This window comes from Phyllobates terribilis, unplaced genomic scaffold, assembly GCF_046119375.1.
Source record: "Phyllobates terribilis strain yellow unplaced genomic scaffold, ASM4611937v1 Scaffold_11__3_contigs__length_659146591, whole genome shotgun sequence".
Taxonomy (NCBI): domain Eukaryota; kingdom Metazoa; phylum Chordata; class Amphibia; order Anura; family Dendrobatidae; genus Phyllobates; species Phyllobates terribilis.
Window position 1 is genome coordinate 97,195,871 of NW_027362771.1, and position 22,914 is coordinate 97,218,784.

Below are 22,914 nucleotides of genomic sequence, written 5' to 3' on the forward strand. Positions count from 1 at the left end.
CTTTGTGACCAAGTACCAAATCTGATATGTCAAGTCTTTCTATTAACTTTGGAAAGTTTCTATCTCAGTAATTCTGAAAATGTTTTTTTATGACACATTGTACTTTATGTTAATCGTAACTTGAAATCGATATAATTTCTTTATATGTATTAAAAGATCTGAAATTTGATGAAAATGTTGAAAATGATATTTTTTATTTTTATACTATTAAACTAGATAGTCATACAGCACAAAACAGCTAATATCTAATATTTACCAAATGTCTACTTTAGATAAGAATTATTTTTTTTATATCGCTTTAATTTTTTTAGGATGATAAAAGGCCTAAAAGTTAAAGTGGTTGTCCGGTCAAAACCAATAAGTCTACAGTCACTCTGTGTGACTGCAGACTTATGAATCCACCCAGCACACGCACTGTGTGCTGCGGGGATTTGCCAGTGTCAGACCCGGTAACGGAGGGTATATACATACCCCCGGCCAGTGGGAGCAGCCTCGCTCTGCATACACTTGTATGCAATGAGGCCATGCCCTCTAGTCGGACACGTCTACTGGCCATCCGCATCACTGGGCAGGGCACAGCCTTGGCTTAATACAAGTGTATGAAGCGAGGCTGCGCCCACTGGCCTGGAGTATGTATAACACGTACATGCCCTCTGTTCCTGGGTCTGAAATCGGCGAATCCCTGCAGTGCACAGTGCATGTGGTGGGCAGATTCATAAGTCTGCAGTCACTCTGAGTTTATCAGGTTTGACCGGACAACCCCTTTAAGCAGCAAATTTAAGGGAACCATTCACAATTAAAGTAAAAAAGAGCGACCTATATATTGGAAAACCCCAAACTGTGATAATATTTTAAAAATTGTACCCCTCAAAGTAATCAAAACTGTTATCAGGAAGTTTAACTCTTCAGTTGTTTCATAGGGATTAACACAAAAATATTAACACTAAATTATTACTTTAGCTCCAAATTTTTCATTCTCACATGGGATAATAGGAAAAAATTAACCCCAATATTTGTTACAGATTTTCTCCTGAATGCGGTATTAACCCACATATGGGCAAAAACTACTGTTTGAGAACTATTTGACTTTTGGAGCGCAGATGTGGGTGGACTAATTCGATTTCCAAAAGTAAGCATGGAGTGGATGATGCAAAGTAAAAATGCAAATGTGTCATTTTTGTGCCCTAAATGTTGTGCCTAGCAAGTGCTTCTGGAGACATCACCCCCACCCACAAATTGTTATGCGTATCTCCTCCCTAAAATAATGGCATACATGTGGATGTTCGCTGTAGTTCAAGCTCACTGCAGGGCTGAGAAGGGCAGGAGACATTTTTGAGGGAAGCAATGTCATTTATACAGAGCAATTGTGCTACCAGTAACCCCATTTTTCTGTTTACAGCTAATGGACCTGAGTGGGGATTATTTGATACTTTACTGGTACCATTTTTGGTATATAACACTTTTTGATAACTTATAAAGCCAGGTTCACATTTATTCTGTGCTCCATGCTGCGCATTTACCATAGATTTCTGTCTAGTATCCCCAAAAAAGTATTCAGACACTTTAGCCTCTTTTTTGGCAGTGTCCCGTCTCTTAAGACAAGAGCAAAACTGTGGTCGACAGGACTTAACAGGCTACCATAGCTGGTAATCCCTAAAGTCAATGCTTGGCCATGGTTTTTTACCACCACCATAAGCACACCAGTGTGGTGGAAGGGGGCAATCCCTCCCTCTGTTAACCCTATAGATGTTTCCATCATTATTGAAAGTAGGATCTAGAGAGTTATACAACCATGATTGGTGCTTGCATCAATTGTGGCCTTCATAGCAGTGTGTCATTTGTAATACACAGCTGACACTCACTATATCCTCAGACATGGGGGACACTATTCCATTATTTCTCAGCACAATACAAGGGTGGTGCTGAGGAATAGTGACTCTAAATGACAACTGTGAAAAGACATATTGGCAGTAAATAAGGGGTTACATTGTTTACATTGTTTTGACACTTCTAGAATTTAAAGAATAAACACAGAAATACCCTGCAATAAATAAACAGCAATAGTGCATGAAAGTAATATAGGATACTTAGACAAGCACTATTGCTGTTTATTTGTTTTTTGCAGGGTATTTGCTTATTGTGTTTCTGTCCTTGTTTTTTATGTTTAGGGGCCAGGTGTGAACATGCACTTACATGCTGTATGCACACCAATTTACATCCTAGTTAATTTTTTTTATTTTTTTTTCAGTTAGTGTGCACCAAGTGCATATAAAGGTGTGGCCTGCCTTCTCCTTCAGCTGGAAATTCTATTCATCTTCTTCACTATGGCTGTGTGTCTACTAGCCAGGATCAGTCTTTCAGCCCTTATCCACATGCATGTCACTTGACAAATGGTGAGGTTTTACATATTAGAGATAGGACTGTGCCGAATAGGGTCACCGTGAAGTGGTGGGATGTCTTTTGCATTATTTTGATCAAAATTATATTAACTAAGTGCCCTATATTATTTTCATGCACTATTACTGTTTATTTATTGCAGGCTATTTGCTTATTGTGTTTCAGTCTTTTGTGTTTCGGTCTTTGTTTCCTTTTCTGTTTAGTGGCCAGATGTGAACATGCTCTTAAAAGCTACATGTACATCAATTTACATTCCAGTTCATTTCTTTAGTTTCTTTTTTACTTCTAGAATTTAATCCTAATCTATATTAATGTATGGTATCTCCCTTAAGAGTTTAACTTCAACTATATAGATACAATTTATTGTCTCTTTTTGCCATTTTTCATTAACTTTCATTTTATAATGAATGAGTAAAAAAGTTGGTTTAAGTTGTAATAAGTCAAAATGCTGAAGCTTCAGTGATGGCTCTGATTAATTACACTTAGTGTACAGTAAGTCAGCTATATCATGCGTTCTTACAGGGCTGGATTAGAGTAGAATCCTAATTAGCCGACATTTTGTTAAGAAAGATTTAACATGCAGTGTAAATTGCTTGAAAAAATTACAGGTCTGTAGACCAGAATCATGAACACTAATTTTGTAGTTTTTGCATTTTCTTAAGACTTAAATGAATGTCTTACTTACCAGAGACTGGCTCAAGGTTAAAAGTGTTTCTCCCTAGAAATGTATACATATATCCAATTAAAACAATAATTAACCTGATTGCAAATAAGATGGTCATTTATATTTACACTGCAAATGTTTTCATGTTATTGATAATAACTTACCAAAAGACCACACAAAGTATTCAGCACTAATTTGCTTACTCCTAGATCCTCCTGGAAGCCAATGGAAACATTTTTTAAATTTACAGCATGTGATTGAGACATTTATGTTATATACTACAGTGATGATGAGAATAATAATAATAATGATAGATAATAAAAGAACGGTGTGCTGTAGTGTGTATATCAGCTTTATTTTAATGAAATTAATATAATATTCAATAGGACACATTATAATACAATTATGTAGAATTGATGAAGTCATTGGTCGCGAAACGCGCATTAGGGAACGTAACCGCAAAGTTCTAATCTCCACTATTACTATGGGTAAGACTGTTTTAAACCCCAGTACTACCTCTAAGTGAAAGAGTGCCATGATATTGTGCCCATAGAAATCTATGGTGCTCCATTTTACCTCTTCAGGCCTTTGCATACTAAGGAATAAGAAAAAGGTGACATGATTGAATGCTAAATTATACCGTGCAGATCTTTTCCTCTAGAAGATTTTTTTCTATGGGAGCATATGGACTCGTGCACTGACCCAGCCAGGCCCCTTATTACAGCACCACAAAGAGTGTATTGCCACGCAAGTATTGTCAGACGCCATGCCTACATACATACTCTCGCTTAGAAGCATTTATTTGTTCCATATGGCATACGGAGGAACATGGCAAAAATGTTTTCTTTACTTGAACAGGAAAAAAATTACATGTAAATCAATATGAAACTTCAATTGTAGTCCCATGTCACAATCTAAAACAGAGCTAAAATATATCCATATACATGAGCCCTATGTCCCTAACATTATGTATACATGTAGGGATCGAAGAGTGATTTACTCCTATAACGCCTCATCTAATTCAGCTTTTCTGCTTTCGATCTTCCCTCTCAGTATTCTTAGAGCCTCAGAATGCCACAATTTAATTTACCATATAATGCACTGAAAAATGGGAAAATATTCTTTGTGGGGTGGAATGGAGAGAAAACACAATTCTGCTGTTGTTGCTTAGATGTGACACATTTCGGCTGTTCACACGTTATGTTTGTGAAAAAATTTTTTTGGCAGCTAAAATCTGTTCTCTTTTTGGCAGGTTTTCCTGCATTTTTGCACGTTTTTTGATGCATTTTTGCTGCTTTTTGGTGAGGATTATGTCATTTGTCTACAGAACAGCAGCAAAAATGCCTGCCCTTTTATTTCAATTTTTTTCTTCTTTTTCTTCACTTTCTATTGATGAAAAAATGTTGCAAAACACTGCAAACCGCTGAAAGAATTGACAAAAAGCTGCAAAATGCGACATGTGAACACAACCTATATGTTATATACAATATTCATACAGCATTTTACGTAAAAAAAAAATCATAGAAATGTGGTTTGTATTGCCCTATTTTGAGACCCCTAACTTTTTTTTTCTCCAGTCAATGGAGCTGTGTCAGGGGCAGTTTCTAATTTTTATGGCTACTATTTTGATATACATACAACTTTTTGATTGCTTTTCTCTCCATTTTTATGTGAGGCAAGATGACTAGTTTAACACAAAAAGAAGTACGCCTGCGACTGAGCAAATTAAACATTGACAAATCCCCCGGCCCAGATGACATTCATCCACGGATACTGAGGGAATTAAGCTCAGTAATTGACAAACCGCTGTATCTCATATTCTTAGACTCTCTGGTAACAGGGGTAGTGCCACAGGATTGGAGGATAGCCAATGTAGTATCAAGGTGGATCCAGGTAACTACCGCCCGGTAAGTCTGACATCAGTAGTGTGAAAAGTTTTTGAGGGCATCATAAGAGATGACCTGCAGAGTTATATCACAGAGATAATGTAATAAATGATAATCAACATGGATTCATGAAAAATAGGTCATGTCTAACCAACATGTTTGGGTTCTATGAGGAGGTAAGTGCAAATCTGGATGTTGGTAATGCGGCTGATGTGATTTATCTGGACTTTGCAAAGGCATTTGATACTGTACCAGATAACAGCCTTATACTGAAGCTACAGAAGCAAGAACTTGGGGGAACTACAGTGGGTATGGAAAGTATTCAGACCCCTTTAAATTTTTCACTCTTTGTTTCATTGCAGCCATTTGGTAAATTCTATAAAGTTCATTTTTTTTCTCATTAAAGTACACTCTGCACCCCATCTTGACTGAATAAAAACAGAAATGTCGAAATTTTTGCAAATTTATTAAAAAAGAAAAACTGAAATATCACATGGTCATAAGTATTCAGACCCTTTGCTCAGACACTCATACTGAAGTCACATGCTGTCAATTTCCTTGTGATCCTCCTTGAGATGGTTCTACTCTTTCATTGGAGTCCAGCTGTGTTTAATTAAACTGATAAGACTTGATTTGGAAAGGCACACACTTGTCTATATAAAAACTCACAGCTCACAGTGGATGTCCGTAGAATGTAAGCCCGAAAGGGCAGGGTCCTCTTCCCTCCGTACCAGTCTATCTTTGTTAGTCTGTTTACTGTAGTGATATTCTTATTTTGTATGTAACCCCTTATGTACAGCACCATGGAATCAATGGCGCTTTATAAATTATTAATAATAATAATAATGTCAGACCAAATGAGAATCATGAGCTCAAAGGAACTGCCCAAGGAGCTCAGAGACAGAATTGTGGCAAGGCATAGATCTGGCCAAGGTTGCAAAAGGATTTCTGCATTACTCAAGGTTCCTAAGAGCACAGTGGCCTCCATAATCGTTAAATGGAAGAAGTTTGGGACCACCAAAAGTCTTCCTAGACCTGGCCATCCAGCCAAACTGAGCAATCGTGGGAGGAGAGCCTTGATGAGAGGTAAAGAAGAACCCCAAGATCAATGTGCCTGAGCTCCAGAGATGCAGTAGGGCGATTGGAGAAAGTTCCACAAAGTAAACTATCACTGCAGCCCTCCACAAGTCGGGCCTTTATGACAGAGTGGCTCGACGGAAGCCTCTCCTCAGTGCAAGACATATGAAAGCTCGCGTAGAGTTTGCTCAAAAACTCATGAAGGACTCCCAGACTATGAGAAATAAGATTCTCTGGTCTGATGAGACGAAGATAGAACTTTCGGGTGATAATTGTAAGCGGTATGTGTGGCGAAAACCAAGCACTGCTCATCACCTGCCACAATACAATCCCAACAGTGAAACATGGTAGTGGTAGCATCATGCTATGGGGGTGTTTTTCAGCTGCAGGGACAGGATGACTGGTTGCAATTGAAGGAAACATGAATGCGGCCAAGTACAGAGATATCCTGGATGAAAACCTCTTCCAGAGTGCTCTGCACCTCAGACTTGGCCAAAGGTTCACCTTTCAACAAGACAATGACCCTAAGCACACAGCTAAAATAACAAAGGAGTGGCTTCAGAACAACTCTGTGACCATTCTTGACTGGTCCAGCCAGAGCCCTGACCTAAACCCAATTGAGCATCTCTGGAGAGACCTGAAAATGGTTGTTCACCAACGTTCACCATCCAACCTGATGGAACTGGAGATGATTTGCAAGAAAGAATGGCAGAGGATCCCCAAATCCATGTGTGAAAAACTTGTTGCATCATTCACAAGAAGACTCATGGCTGTACTAGCTCAAAAGGGTGCTTCTACTCAATACTGAGCAAAGGGTTTGAATACTTATGACCATGTGATATTTTAGTTTTTCTTTTTTAATAAATTTGCAAAAATTTCAACATTTCTCTTTTTGTCAGTCAAGATGGGGTGCAGAGTGTACTTTAAAGTGAAAAAAAATGAACTTTTTAGAATTTACCAAATGGCTGAAAGGAAACAAAGAGGGAAAAATTTAAAGGGGTCTGAATACTTTCCGTACCCACTGTATATGCAAATGGGTAAGGAATTAGCTAAATGATAGGAAATAAAGCGTTATCATAAATGGTACGATCTCTAAATGGGATATAGTCAGCAGTGGGGTACCACAGGGATCTGTCATACGACTGATTCTTTTTAACCTCTTTATTAGTGATTTAGTGGATGGGATTAAGAGTAAAGTGTCAGTATTTGCTGATGACACCAAACTATGTAGGATATTAAAATCTGATCTTGACGTTACAATATTGCATAACGATCTGGATAAGATGACTGAATGGGCAAGCACTTGGCAAATGAGGTTTAATGTAGATAAATGTGGAGTAATGCACCTAGGATGGAGAAATTCTATTGCTACATATACATTAAATGGGCGTATACTCGGGACTACAGAACAGTAGAAGGACTTGGGTATTCTGGTTACAAGTAAGCTGAGCAGCAGTACTCAATATCAAGCAGCAGCCGCAAAAGCAAACAAGATTTTAGGATGTGTAAAAAGAGAAATAAAATCCCGCAACCCCAAGGTACTGTTACCCCTTTATAAATCACAGGTGAGGCCAAATCTGGAATATGGGATCCAGTTTTGGGCTCCACACTTTAAAAAGGATATTCAGAAGTTAGAGTCAGTTCAAAAGCGGTAAACTAGATTATTACAAGGGATGGAAGGCCTCATATGATGAGAGGTTGGAAAAGTTGTGTCTGTTTAGCTTAGAAAAACGACACCTCAGAGTGGTTCTCATTTACATGTATAAATATATGTGTGGTCAGTACAAAGGACTAGCACATGACTTATTCCTTCCAAAGACCATACTAAGGTCCAGGGGGCACTCATTATGGGTGGAAGAAAGGTGATTCCAGCACCCAGGAAAGGGTTCTTTACAGTCAGAGCAGTCAGCCTGTGGAATGCTCGACCCCAAGAGGTAGTAATAGCAGACACTATAAGAGTTTTCAAAAAAGAGCTGGACAATTTCCTCGATACACATAACATTGTGGGCTACAGTGAAATTAGACAAAATATTACACCTATAGTAGTACATTTAACACAATAATAGTAATTACATAATTAGGTTTGATCAAGGGTTCTAGGACTGATCGCCTTTTCTCGGGTCAAGAAGGAATATTTCCCCGTGATGCAAATTGGCTGAATGTTTCCTGGGGTTTTTGTCTTCTTCTGGATCAACAGATTTAGGCGTAGGGATTTTAGTAATACTATTACTAGAATCATAAGAGTAATGCAAAATATAAAACTGATTAAAAATGATAACCTTGTTCATTTTTAATTGTTATAGTGCAGCAATAATAAAAATGGTAATAATACATTTGTGAGGCCTAGTCCCAGTAAGTTAGTATGTTAGTGTAGGAAGTACAATTGGGGGAGTAAGGTAGAACTGGATGGACCTAGGTCTTTATTCAACCTATGTTACTATGTTATTATGACCTAAGAGCACAACATTGGCCGACGTGTAGGCAATAAGCCCCAGATACCATGACCCTTGATAAGCCATAAGCATCAAGCGATCACATCTCAGATGAATGATAGCGGGAGTCCTGTCTGAGTCATTAGATGCCAATGGTTACAGCCATCATCTGCTGGGAATATATCTCCCTCCATACACAAGCCACTGACCAGCGGCATACATGGACAGCTAATGTCAGGGAGGGGAGAAACACTGTATGTATTATGTGGCAGCATATAGGTAAAATATTACCTTCACAAGAAACCTGTCATGTTATATAGATAATTATAATGAAAGCATCTTCATTTAGTTGGATAATTATACTATAGCCATATGCTTGCTTCATTACATAAACATTAATCAGTAAATCATATTAGTAAAACCTTACCAATAGTTTAAAGATTTCACATCCAATCTGTTCTGCTAGTTCTCCGACTTCATCACCAACTTTTTCCTAAAAGAAAAAAATAAACAAAAAAGCAATTAAACTATTATTAATATTGTGAAAGTGATTATGATGAGCAAGATTTACTTATACTTTCAACTGCTACTATTAAAACAATAACAATAATAATTATGATATTGCTTGTAACTGAAATACCAGGAATTGGGGAAGGCTCAGGATTTGATCAGCGGCACAACCTGTATCGATCTGGAAAAGTATAATAAAGAGTTGTTACATCATTTTATGTCGTGCAACTTATCATGAAAAATAATATATTAATATTAAAGAACATCACCAGAGCTTGGTGCAGTTCACATAAGAACTTCTTGTATAGTTCTTTATTTTGAGTTTTCTGCAAAAAAGTGAAAAATATATTTTCTTAAAAACATAATCATGGTCATCATCATAATCATCAGATAAAGATTATATAAAAAATATAAGAATATAGATTTTACTATAACATATCAAATGACATCTTTTTTACTTAAACATTATTATTATTATTATTATTATTAATTAACATATATTATTATATATTAAATATATATTATTGCTATATTATTACTATTATTGCACCACAAGAAAGTTTGATTTGTATGTTTTACTTTTCTTGTGGTATAACGGGAATCATAATTCGAAACGATTCAATTATATATGTCATGTTAATGTTATGTCAATATGATGCCATGCCATCTCAATAGGACGCCATGCTATCTCAATATGGCGACATGCTATCTCAATATGACACCATACTATCTCAATATGACGCCATGATATCTCAAAATGACACCATGCTATCTCAATATGGCGACATGAGATCTCAATATGGCGACATGCTATTTCAATATGACACCATACTATCTCAATATGACGCCATGATATCTCAAAATGACGCCATGCTATCTCAATATGGCAACATACTATCTCAATATGGCTTTGCTGAACTTTAACATTGTCCTCATAGAAGACTAAATATAGTCACATGTGCCTTTGATTAGACACAGGACCTCGGGGACAACATGATCCCCTGCATAGGCTTTCAGCATCTTATTTCCATTAGGTTAGGTTCCCATTAAGTCTTCTGGGATTAATTCTGCATTGCTGGACTTTTTCTATGCTTAGCTTTGATACATTCTACCTATTGACTTTCATTGTTTTTTGCATAGTAACAACATGTGAATGTACTCAAATTAATGGGATTTCCCCAAAGAAGAAGCTGTGAGAAAAAAAACTTTACTAAGAGCTAATAAAAATATACTAAAAAATTGTTTTTAGACACCTAGATTGTCTATTTTCTAGCATGTCTGTTACAAGTGACCATTTTTAAGATATATAATGCTGATGTTATGATGATGTGTTTAAATCACATACCCTCCCACTCATGAACAAGCAAAGCAATTCTTGGAGCCTCCAAAGGGACTTGGGTAGAGATTTCTATTAAAAATAATGATACATATTAGTAGAAAGACATTATAATCATCTTGCAGTGTACAAACTACATGACATGAAGCTGGTTAATACTAGACTTTCATCATTAAAAGAAGTTCTCCACCATTAGAAGTGAGGCGGTATTTGGTAAACCATCAATTCCTGATTAGTGGGCCCCAACTATATGGACATATTGGGGCTGCTGTCCCTTCATTTAGGTGATAGGCAGAGGTAATCGGTGTTGGACATTCACGGATTATATCTATATTACTAGCTATGATTTGTATACCCCCTTTAGGCTGTGTGCCCACTATGAGTTTTTTAAGCGTTTCCGCAGCGGCAATTCTGCTGCAGAAACACTTAAAAAATGCTTGGTAGAAAGTCTGACATTTTCCCCAATGATAATCAGCATGTGCTGTGCACATGCTGCGGAAATTTCCGCTGCGGATTATCATTGTGGAAAAGTCCGCAGCACTACCAATTATTTTGTGTAATCGCGGCGTTTTCGCCGCCATTGACTTGCATTGAATCGCTTCAATGTGCTGATGGTACCCGGGTCTGGAGAATAGGAGACTCTCCTACAGACCTGGGTACCATAGTATCTGTAAAAAAAAAAAAGAATTAAAATAAAAAATATACCTTATACTTACCTTCTGATGGCCCCCAGTCTTTTCACCGCTGCGTCCGGTCTCTTGTACGGCTCGCGATGGTCTAAAAGGACCTGCCATGACGTCATTTCGTCATGTGACGGGTCACGCGACCGTTGATGTTGATGACCTGTCACATGAGTAAATGACGTCATGGAAGGTCCTTTCACATCACCGCGAGCCGTATAAGAGACCGGACGCAGCGGAGAAAAGACCGGGGGCCATCAGAAGGTAAGTATAATGGGGTTTTTTTTTACCATTTTTAATCTTTTTTTTCAACTATTAACTTGGTCACACTATATAAATCTATGCCGGTTGCATGGATTTATATAGTGTGACCAAGTTGTCAAGCACTTTCCAAGTGATGCTAAAATCGCTTGGAAAGCGCTTGTCAGCCCGCATGCGGAAATGCATGTGAAGAACGCTTCACTTACGCTTGTCCCTGGCAGGAAAAATGCATGTACAATCCTCATGTACAATCCGCATGCGTTTTTTCTGCCAGGGAGATACAGAAATGCTCAGGAAAAATCCGGAGTATTTCTGCATCATGTGCACATAGCCTTAGACTTCTGAAATGGATACATTTTTCAGCATAATACAATATTTACATCCGGAAGCTACTGGATAAGCTGATTGGTGTGGGTGGCAGATGGCAGATTCTCACTGATCTAATACTACTGACCTATCCACTAAATAACTCATCAATATCACACGCCCAGACAACCTCTTTAAATTTTTAAGGCATGTGAGAAAATAAGGTTACGCTTTTAAATACTTACAGTAATTAAGTCTTTAAGACAATCTCTTGGGATAATGGGCCCTTTTGATGAAACAGCAAAATAAGATGTAATAAATAAAAGAATAGAATACATACTGTATATATGCAAATAGTTCCATTGTCCATCCTATTACCTTGCTTTATTTATTCTTAGATAAGGAAAAGGGATCACTATGGTTACTGGACAAAAAATATTATCTGTTTTGATATATGAAACATGCGAGTATCTAAAAATGTGAGCCTTAAAGCCTTCCTCAACCTTGGGACTACAAAGTAACTCTACATTTCTCATGTATCGTCACCCTTCTTATTGGCCTCTGTTGGTCTCTGCTGCGGCCTCCACTCAGACCAGCTTTCCTTTCCTACTGCTTTCAAGATGGTCACCACAGCAGCATGTAGATTTCATTGTTAAGTCTAACCCACACCTTCTCTGCTTTTACATCCCCCATCACAGGAAAGCCAAGGAAGGCTTGGCTTAGACTTACCACTAAACTCCCCATGTCACTGTGCTTGGAAAACGGAGTAACGGATAGGAGGAACTTTAGAAGCGGTGTTAGAGATTACAGGGCACGGCCTTCCAAACAAGCATTAGCTTCTTATGTACGTTGTCTATTTTTAATGCTTTTTCCTTTTCAAGAAAGCTAGACACGCAGGTCTTTATTTAAGTAATTAATATATTCAGAAGATTAGGGAAGCATAATTAACTACGATGTATGACAAAGTCATATATATATATATATATATATATATATATATAAATCAAGCTTTAAACTATCATTCTCCTCCCACTAACTGCCCCTCCTGCCTTAGGCTTAAAATCCACAAAAAAATAAAACAAAATTTCTAATTGTAAACCTAAATAAGAATATCTCATTGAAGTCATTACTCACCTTTCTTTCCACCAGCAGGGAGGATTGCATTTCCTGAATCTACACAACAGATGTTAAACATATTTTGTTGAGTTTTATTTTTACATAAAATATTAATATATAGACTATATTATTTGGTGGCATTATTTAATATGAAAAATAGGTTCATATCAGTGTTTATATCTTGGCTAAATTTCCACTAAGAATATCTCATAGGATTCTCCAACATTGTAATGCTAGAAGAATCCCTGCTGTTTAAGAAAAGTACTTACCAAAGAGGCAGCTCAGAGCCACCAATGCAAAGGCAATTGCAATCTTCATTATGGATGATGGTCAATGTAGGTTATTCAGAAGGAATATCTGAAGATTTCTTGGGAATGGTGTGGACAATGTTGAGGACTCATTGTATTTATACCTTTGAATGAGACCTTTGTCTCCACCCACTGACATTAAACATGACCTTTACATCAGCCAAGGTTATGAAATGTTCCCATTTGTCATAAATTTACCATTTTGATGCCTCTCAAATTTCCTGTCATAAGAACATATGACGCAGTGGTATTCTTTTTCAGGCATGTGTTTTGATGCCAGAAGATTACAATTTCCTATATCATATATACATGTAATTCCAATCAAATATTTATTTAAGTATCATAGACGTTTTACTTCCAAGACTTCCAAAGGGATTTTTGGCCTTTACACCAAAGCATTTTTTTTACTTTTTTATTGTCGATTTCCAAGAGCCATTACTTTTTTTTTTAAAATGTAGATGTATGAGGTCCTGTTTTTTTGCAACGATTTCTATTTTTCAGTGGCATCATTTTAAGTATATAACTTATTAAGAAAGTTTTACTAATTAATAATGGGAAAGAATATAAACAAAACTCTCTTCAACTCTTTTTTAGTTTTAAATATTACACGGCAAAAATGCAGTAATTTACAGTACCAGGAAAGTAGATGGGATTTATAAAAATCTCATGGCCACTGTGCTTCTTTTTAGCACTGCATAACTCCCTTGCGGTGCGTTTTTCAAATCTGCAGCATGCCAATTTCTCTTGTGGGTATGCTGAGTCTTCTCTGCGGATTTTCCCTATAAACTTGCATTAGATTCAGAGATTTTGCAGGTAAAGAAATGGGAATACGTATTTAGAACGTTTACGTGGCGGAAACACATAAAATGCGCATGTAATGCGCACCTAAGTATGTCAATAAAGTTTTGTCAAAGCAAAAAAAGCAGGATTAAAGATATGTAAAAAAAGAGTAGGATAGAGAGACAGATAGATAGGTAGATAGATCGATAAATACATAGACATGAGGTAGAAATATTCTGTAGTTCACTGTGCATTTATTAAGCTAATAAATAAATAAATAAATGAAAAAAACAATGTATATTTTTGATAACCAGCAAAGGTGAAGCAAACAACGCAAGGTAAAAAACGTGATAAAAACACATGTAACAAAAAATGTACTCAAAAACACAATGAAAAAACACATTAACCTAAATTACATAATAGGTGCAGAAATTTCTGCATTGTCAAAAACTCAAAAAACATTGTTAATGGGAACGTAGCTTTATTGTATTTAAAGTTCCATATCCTGAAGTAATGAGTGGAATTTTGTCTCTTCTAAAAATATGAAATGCTTTGCTATTTTTTCAATCTATTATTATTTTTCATAATCAAGTTACTGTTTTCACTGTGCAATTTCTAAAAGGGTAACTTGAATCATAATTTCATCAGATTGCCTTAAAGTCCCTTAAAGGAAGAATTTTGAGAAGTCAGTAGCAGCTGTCACTTCCAGATGTAATTTTCATCCAAAATCAGTGAGAGAAAATTGGCCCTTCAGCAGCCACTAATTGACTCAATATTTAAGTTAGAAGGGTTTACAAAAATATAGTTTTTTATCACTTACAAGTGCAGCCAATATTAATCGTTTAAAGGGGTTGTCTCAGGGTGCAGCTTCAAGAGCACACTGCTCCTGCCCCCGACTTTCTACTTTGCACATCTGAAGATAGAAAGATTATACCAGCAGATTTGTTGTGCTGCTGCTGACCAGGGATCTCTCCCAGACTGTTTGCTAGTAGTAGCAACATTGCCTGTGCAGAATGAATGAAGTGTAGGGGCACTGAGCTTGGTCAAATCCACTGATCCGGCCAACTTTAGAGCAGGGCGAGCAGTCTGTGAAGCATAGAGTTTACTCATGCCACATGCTCCTTGCCTAGGTAATCAACCAGGCTGGTATTATAGGGTTGTAGGTAATCTAGGCAACGGGGTATACACTATAAAGCTAAAAATCCTTTTTATTCTTGGTGTATGTTGCAGAATTGCTTGTTTATTTAGACACTTTTTGTATATTTAAACACTTTGAAATTGCATCCATTCATGATCTTGAGAAAACCTCTTTTATGACCTGTGACCACCAATTCAAATGTTTGGTACAAACTTGTAACACAATAAGCCCTATTTTTTTAAAATTAGCAGATAAGTGATCTAAATATATTGAAAAAAAAGTTATAACCATTTGATCTATGCATTCAAAAGTTTGGAAAGGTTGAACTGTGTTATGTGCTAATGCAGAGAGACCCAGCAAGATTGGCAAGCTGTCCAGCTGGGCGAGCCCTTGATGGCCGGGAATACTCTTCATCCAGCCCCCTGTAAACAGGTCCACTGTCGCCGTGCAGCTGGCATCTGGTGATGCGGCCAGTGCCTAGTCAAGAATTCAGTGGGTACCTGGAACCCCTGGAAGTGTAGCAAGAAGAGAGAAGGAGAAGACTCCTAAGAAAAACCCTGGAAAGTTAACAACACTATTGCTAGCTCCACTCACCACCACAGCACATAGGAACTGCAATAAACAGAAAAGGCCTGAGCTTGGAGCAGGGTTAAATAGCCCGCCTAATGCTTAAGGAAATGATCAGGTGTTGAATATCTACCAATCATCCCCAGACAACCACTCCCTGATAACTTGCACAGCAGAATGGACTCAACCACACTACTGCCTAGTGGCAGACAAAGCAGCGTCTTGCGTTGCCTGACAACCGGGTAACACAGCATCCCATATTCCCTGGTCAGTGAAATTCGGTGGAACACACTGCATCCCATGTGCCCACACATTCTATTACTCCAGAACACAATGCTCCAGGAGATTGGGACTGTTTCCCTGTGTTTGTGGTAGCTCCACCTCCAGGTTCAGGACAATGGTGGCGCTTGCGACCAGCGTAGCGTAGCACCGGACATGATCCATTCCCAGGTGGGAGCACAGAACCACAATTCATAACATTACCCCCACTCCCTAAGAGAAACATCCGGGCTCTCATCACCCACTTTGTTTGGAAACCTCCTATGGAACTCAGCGATGAGACGGTTGGTATGTATATTACCTCTCGAGACCCAGGACCTCTCCTTAGGACCGTACCCCTTCCAATGAATCAAATACTGAATGGAGTTCTCAACTCTATGAGAGTCCACAATATTTTCTATCTCAAAAACATCAGTAACATCTACCAGAATTGGAGGAGGAGGATCCTGGGTCACAAGCGGAGTAACCACCTTCTTTAATAATGTCTTATGAAAAACATTGGGAACTCGCATAGAAGAAGTCAGACTTACCTGAAAAGTCACCTTATTGACAACCTCGATGATGTGAAATGGTCCTATAAACCTGGGTGCGAGCTTAGGAGATGGTACCTTGATCTTGGGATCATTAGTAGACACCCAAACTCTGTCTCCTACTGTCAGTTTGCAACCTTGCAGACAACACTTACCAGCCTTCCTCTTCATGCTCTCCCCTGCTTTCTTGAGATGGATTCTGACCTTCCTCCAGACATTCTGGAGGCAATGGATAGTTGCAGAGACTGCCAGAAGTACATCGACCCTCCCTCAAACATGGAGACCTAGGATTAAATTCTAGATTACAGAAGAAGGGAGACATTCCCAAGCCCTCGTGGTGTCTATTGTTTAAGGAGAACTCTGCCAAGGCTAAGTATGATCTCCAACCATGCTGATTATGGGAGCAAAAACATATTAAATAGGACTCCATACACTGGTTGATTCGCTGCATTTGCCCATTAGTTTAAAGACAGTGCGAGGATAAAAACGAGAGTTCTGACCCGAGGCATTTACAGAAAGCCCTCCAGAATTTGAAAATAAACTGGTACCTACGATGGGAGACAATATTCATAAGAATCCCATGTAATCTTACCACCTTAACAAGGAACAAATTTACCAAGTCCTGAGAACTGGGCAACTGAGCCAAATGAAAAAATGGCATTGTTTAGAAAATCAGTCTACAATAACCCACACCATAGTCAAACCCTTGGAGGTAACAAAATTTGTAATGAAGTCCATGGATTTGTGGGACTAAGGACTTACAGGAATGATCAAAAGGAGAAATTTCCCTGTCAGGACGATGCAAGGCACCTTGTTCCTAGTACAGATCTTGCATACCTTAAAATAGGCCTCAACATTCTTACCCATGGACGGTCACCAATACTTTCTGCTCAACAGTCCCCTTAATGCCCGGGTAGTCCGCAGAGACCGAGTCATGACACCATCTGAGTAAGCCCAACCGTAACTGCACTGGAACGAATAATTTATTGTGAGGTGTACTGGATGGTGCAATCCCTAAGCCTTAACTACCTTCCGAGCTAAATTGACAGAAGCAACTACAATCCCCCTCAGAAGAATGAAATCTGGTTCTGTAATTTCAGACTAACTAGGACAAAGACTCCAATAGAGAGCATCTGCCCAAACATTCTTGGTCCCAGGAAGGTAAGAGATTGAAAAATGTAATCTGGTAAAGAACAAGTCCCATCGGGCGTGTCTCAAGTTCAATCTCTTAGCATTCTCTAAAAGAAACAAATTCTTATGGTCAGTATGCACCGTGAATGAATGGGTGCTTATCGACCATAGCTCGCTCAAGGAGATGACTCCACTATGCAAGAGCTAAATTTGTGACAAGAAGTTCATGATTGCCGATGTCATAATTGAGCTCTGGAGGAGAGAATTTTCGAGAAATAAATGCACAAGGCCTCAAATATGTTATGGTGGTGGAACCCTGGGAGAGCCCAGCCCCTACCCCTACCTCAGAGGAATCCATTTCCACCACAAAAGGCTTATTGACATCAGGCTGGACCAAAACTAGAGCGGAGGAAAAGACCTTCTTAAGTGTACTAAAGGCTTTAATGGCTTCCCGTCCCCAATTACACACATCAGCTCTCTTATGAGTAAGATCAGTGACAGGTTTCACCACCTTAGAAAAGCCCTTAATAAACTTCTGATTATAATTGACAAAACCCCAAAAAACTCTGCAATGCCTTGAGGTTAACATCTTGTGCCCACTCCAACACCGCCTGCTCCTTCTCGAGGTCCATCCAAAACCCCACTGCTGACAGGAGAGAATGGCAGTGGAGCTGGAGGGATCAATCCTCTGCTTCCAGCCCGCCGCTTCCTCCCTCACACAGGCACACGCTTCTTGATGACATCATCATGCAACGGGCGCCTGGGTAATGGAGGAAGCTGCCGGCAACGCGAGGAGGATGCTGCAGGGGAGCGGGCTGAGAGGTTACATTTTTTTTTTTTCTGAAACTGATGGGGCTGGGGAGAGCAATGATGGGGCTTATGGGGCTAGGGACAGCAATGATGGGGCTGGGAAGAGCAATGATGGGGATGGTGGGGCTGATGGGGCTGGGGAGAGCAATGATGGAGCTGGAGAGAGAAATGATGGGGATGGTGGGGATGAGGAGAGCAATGATAGGGATGGTGGGGCTGGGGAGAGCAATGATGGAGGTGCTGGGAGAGAGCAATGATGGGGGTCTCTTTGCTTGTACTGTAAAACCTTGTATATTTTCTGTGTGCACATAGCCTAACAGGTAATTGGGGAGAGTCACAAAGACTGAATAATTTATATTATTGGCTGGTGGAGATTATAGTTAATGGGGTCACAGTGCTGCTATCACTTTATACTTTGATTACTAAGTGGCTAATAGTATATTAATGGGAGGGGTACATATCTGTAGTCAGGGGCGCAGTGTGGGGGAGACACATGTATATATAGTATATTAATGGGAGGGGTACATATCTGTAGTCAGGGGCGCAGTGTGGGGGAGACACATGTATATATACAATATATGTGACCTTGTTATTTTCTAGGCTGGAGATCATCTTGACAAGACGAGTCATGGCTGGGAGATGTCGACATAAGTTCTGACCAGATGGAGAAGCAGCAGAAACTCACTCTGATCAGATGATACGTCAACTGTAAGTGCCTGATGTAAATATTATTCTGTATCTGCACTGTGTGACTTGGAGTGATAATGTTATTTGTAAAATCCCATAGGCTGCATTCTCACATTTGTGTGAAATGTCCGTGTGCTGGCAGATTTTTTTATCCGATGGTCCTCGAGTCGTAGAGTTTTATAGATTCATTCCTACATCCATGAAAATCACGGATCTGAGAATGAGATCTGTGAGGGTCAGAGAATGTCCTGTTCTGATCCGATTTTGAGGATCAGAATAGGACATGCTCAATGCGTCTGTAAAACAGGGCAGCACACCGACACTGCACACAGATGCAGGAATGTAGCTGTATTATGTATAGCATACAACCTTAGTATATAGTGTACTCATTTATTATCTATAGCACAGTCACTTAGTATATAGTGTACTCACTTATTATGTATAGCGCCGTCCTTAGTTATATAGTTTCATCTTTTATTATGTATAACACCCTCCCTTATTACGTACCATCCTCTCTAGCTCTAAGTGGTCACAGGTGGGGGGTCATACTATGTTGGGGTGAGCATACTTTGCCCTGGGAGTCGAGGTGGGGTACAGTAGGGTCATTATACTGTGCATGTGAAGGAATTCACCATGGGGGTGTCATACTGTGTTTGGCGGACACTTTTGTTGGCATCACACTTTATGGGGCAATGAAAGAGGGATCTTTTTTTCGGGGGGGGTGCCCAATAACAACTTCTGCTATAGGGCCCCATGATTCCTTTGTACGCCCATGCTCCAAACATGGACATTCACAAACCAGGTCGCGAGAGGACACTGTCCCCATCTTTGCTGCCTTAACTCTCAATAGCTGGCAACTGCACCAAACTGCATGGGTTCTGCATCAGCCTCAAGACCGGCGGAGGGTATGGATGAACTCCGCCTGAGGGAAAATTTCTCCCGACATAGCTCCCATCTTCTCCAAGCAAGTCACACAGCTAATGTCATGGCAGCCTAAAAAGACCAAGGGGAAAGTCTCTATGGCCCACCTATGAAACTGGGAGCAGTAGTCCTCCGCACTGAGGTCCTACTGACACAATGACGTAAGGTAAGATTCAACTAAAGCCACCCAGTCTGGTCCATCATGAATCTGCCCCATAGCCTTTAAAAATTCATCCAATGATGAGAATTTGGGTGAACCCGGGGGTAATGAAAATGCCCGCCAAATGCTGAAGGAAATTATCAGGTCTCCCTACTACTACTCCAGAACACAATGCTCCATGAGATTGGGACAGTTTCCCTGTGTGCGTGGCAGCTCCGCCTCCAGGGTCAGAACAATGGCAGCGCTTATGACCATAGTATCATAGCACCGGACCCGATCAATTCCCAGGTGGGAGCACAAATCCACAATTTCCAACAAAGTGGTTATTAAAGGAGCTTCTCCCCATTATTTTTTTTTTGGTCCACAAACTTGCCCATGTGACTGTGATGTCACCACAGGTCCTGTACTGTGTGGGAGTTGGAAGAATTGAAGAGAAGATGAACTGGTGGTAAGTTCTTCTATTGTCTGTGTGTACAGTGGGGAAAAAAATATTTTAGTCAGCCACCAATTGTGCAAATTGACCAAATACTTATTTTCCACCAAAATTTGAAAAAAAAATTCTTGCAAAATCAGACCAGGTGATTTTCAGGATTTGTTTTCTCATTTTGTATCTCATAGTTGAGGTCTACTTATGATGTCAATTACAGGTCTCTCTCATCCTTAAAGTGGGAGAACTCGCACAATTGGTGGCTGACTAAATACTTTTTCTCTCCACTGCATATGTCTCTGTCTGTCTTTGTATCTGTCTCTGTGTGTGTGTGGTTGAGCTTAGAATGTATTGGCTCTTGGTAGATATATATTAGTGAAGAGAATACTGATATCACCTACTTACTTGTCTGCCTGTTAAATTTGGGAAACCACTTGGAATTGCTTTTGCAAATAAATGTAGTCTTGTTATTTTAAACTTGAATCTTGAATTACATGGTGAATATGTAAGAGGGTATGCCGTAGAAGATGAGATTCCTTAGCGCTGGGTGGCATGTATGTCTGAAGACTGCCATCTGCTGACCAAGCAGGACCCTTTGGAACCAACAGAAAGGGGGAGGATTTCAAAAGGAAGAGTCTAGACCAGTGTTTCCCAAACTCCAGTCCTCACGGCCCCCACAGGTCACTTTTTCAGGATTTCCATAGTGTTGCACAGATGAGAGAATTCCTGATACCTTGATGATACTTCCATCGCCTGTGTAACACTAAGGAAATCCTGAGAACGTGACCTGAGGGGGCCATGAGGACTGGAGTTTGGGAAACACTGGTCTTGACGAAGAAGTGGGTCAGGTGACCTATGTGATGCAGTTCCCCGATGTAAGAAGCTGAAGAGGCAAAGCGGGAACAGATTTGATGACAATGAGTGAGATGAGCGGGAATCACGCAAAAAAGGATGTTGAGGTCGAGACACCAGAGAGTGCCAGGAGAGCCGAATCAGCATGTTGTTGCATGCCTGTGAGCAGGGTTCAGGTGAAGCCAGTTAAGATCCGTGAATCAGATGACGCAGGTCAAGACCCAAAGCCTAGATCCACGCAAGTCAAGGTCCATGAACCAGACTATACCAGTCAAGGCTCGGAGCCCAGCCCTCATTCGTCCAGGCTCAATAGATCACCATCGCAGGTAAAGCAATGAAGACCTAATGAAGATGCTGATCCGGAAGTGGACGTCCACTGTGGTGGACCGGAGTCAAAACTAACATGGACCGTCACTTCCAGCTCTGATAATCGGTACAGGGTTCAGTCTGGGGTGGTGCAGCAGATGGGACGGGGACTGGCCAGAGTGTGGTGGGCCACTGGGGAGGTGCCAGATGTTGTAGAAGGGCCAGCTGGGTTGTTTGATCTCACTGGCAGCAGATAATGATGTCACGGTAGCTGAAGTGTGTCGCTGGACCCCTCAACACTTTCCTCGTGTCCGCAACAATTTCAAAAGTCGGAGGTGGCACTTGTGGATGGTATAGGACCCCCCGGGGGCACACCTGTAGCAGTAGTGTCTGGGTGCAGGTTTTGGAGTGCCTGTGATGTTTGTGCAATCTCAAGCAGCGCGACACACAGGTGAACTTGTAAACATATCATTTTTTTGCTGAAGAAGGTAACAGAGTACAGGCTCTCTTACAGGCAAAGTTCACAGTATATTGTGCATATGAGAATAATGGTTCTCTCCTCATGAGACAAGCGAGGTTATGGTCTCTAAGGGTGGCTGGAGCAGAGTTCTCTTCCCTTGCTAGTACAGGAAATGCTATGCACAGTCCAGGAAATGTTACACTGATGGAGGGACCTTCACAGATTGGCTCTCTGTGGAAACACACTGAAGTGTGGTTGTACTCACAGTTTTTAGCCCACCATTCCCTCTGGCAGGGGGTAGGTTTAATCAAAGTCGGTGGAGTGACAGCCACGTGGATCTGGTCCTGGCTAGAAATTATCAGAATAACCCGAGAGCAGGAGAGTCCATGTACAGTATTATCTCTCCTGACTAGAAGAAACGTCACTCTTTTTGTGAAGGAGATTATGTGAGGAAAAATTTCCCCTCAGCATAGACTGGCATTGAAAACACTTCTCTGAGAGAATAGTGTCTCTCCTATCTTTTCCTTAGGCAGCTGGAACCGCCCACAACTGGTTTGTACCAGCGTTCAGTCAGTGTGTGCCCTGAGCTGGGTGACTCCTCCCACCCGTTGCTATGGCAGCTTGTTGTGTGGAGATGAATCACTTACTTTCATATACACACATTGATCGGTAGATGGCAGGAAAGTACAAATTTACAATGCAATGAAAGTACAATTTAGAATGCAATATATTATATCCCCTAACTCAGAACACAATGGAATAAATCTACTACCACACTACAACTGTCTCATTTAGTAGTAGTATAACAGGTACCGGGAGCCACTGGGGCCACAAGAGTGAGGCTTCGCCCAGAGAGCGCTGATGGATTTTGTCAGAAGGACTTGTGGCATAGT

The 22,914-nt window shown here is 40.0% G+C and overlaps 1 protein-coding gene across 1 annotated transcript; it reads right to left on the reverse strand.

The window, feature by feature from the left end:
- Positions 1-2,017: 2,017 nt before the first annotated feature.
- Positions 2,018-13,046, reverse strand: LOC141167222 (uncharacterized). Its single transcript, XM_073654669.1, has 13 exons — positions 12,935-13,046; positions 12,684-12,722; positions 11,795-11,835; positions 10,312-10,374; positions 9,236-9,292; positions 9,097-9,147; positions 8,884-8,949; positions 7,043-7,073; positions 3,844-3,910; positions 3,578-3,656; positions 3,226-3,276; positions 3,083-3,115; positions 2,018-2,041 (listed from the first exon to the last, which is right to left on the reverse strand). Exons 1-13 carry the CDS (start codon positions 12,981-12,983, stop codon positions 2,018-2,020), a joined length of 651 nt encoding a protein of 216 aa, XP_073510770.1. The 5' UTR covers positions 12,984-13,046.
- Positions 13,047-22,914: the final 9,868 nt, after the last annotated feature.

What these genes read in the sequence shown, in the direction of transcription:
- LOC141167222 (XM_073654669.1), bottom strand. Translation starts at nt 12,983, where the DNA reads ATGAAGATTGCAATTGCCTTTGCATTGGTGGCTCTGAGCTGCCTCTTT. An exon ending in GCTTGTTCATGAGTGGGAGG is followed by an intron (nt 9,293 to 10,311) that starts GTATGTGATTTA and finishes ACTTTTTTGCAG; the next exon opens with AAAACTCAAAATAAAGAACT. An exon ending in ATAAATGCTTCTAAGCGAGA is followed by an intron (nt 3,657 to 3,843) that starts GTATGTATGTAG and finishes CTTATTCCTTAG; the next exon opens with TATGCAAAGGCCTGAAGAGG.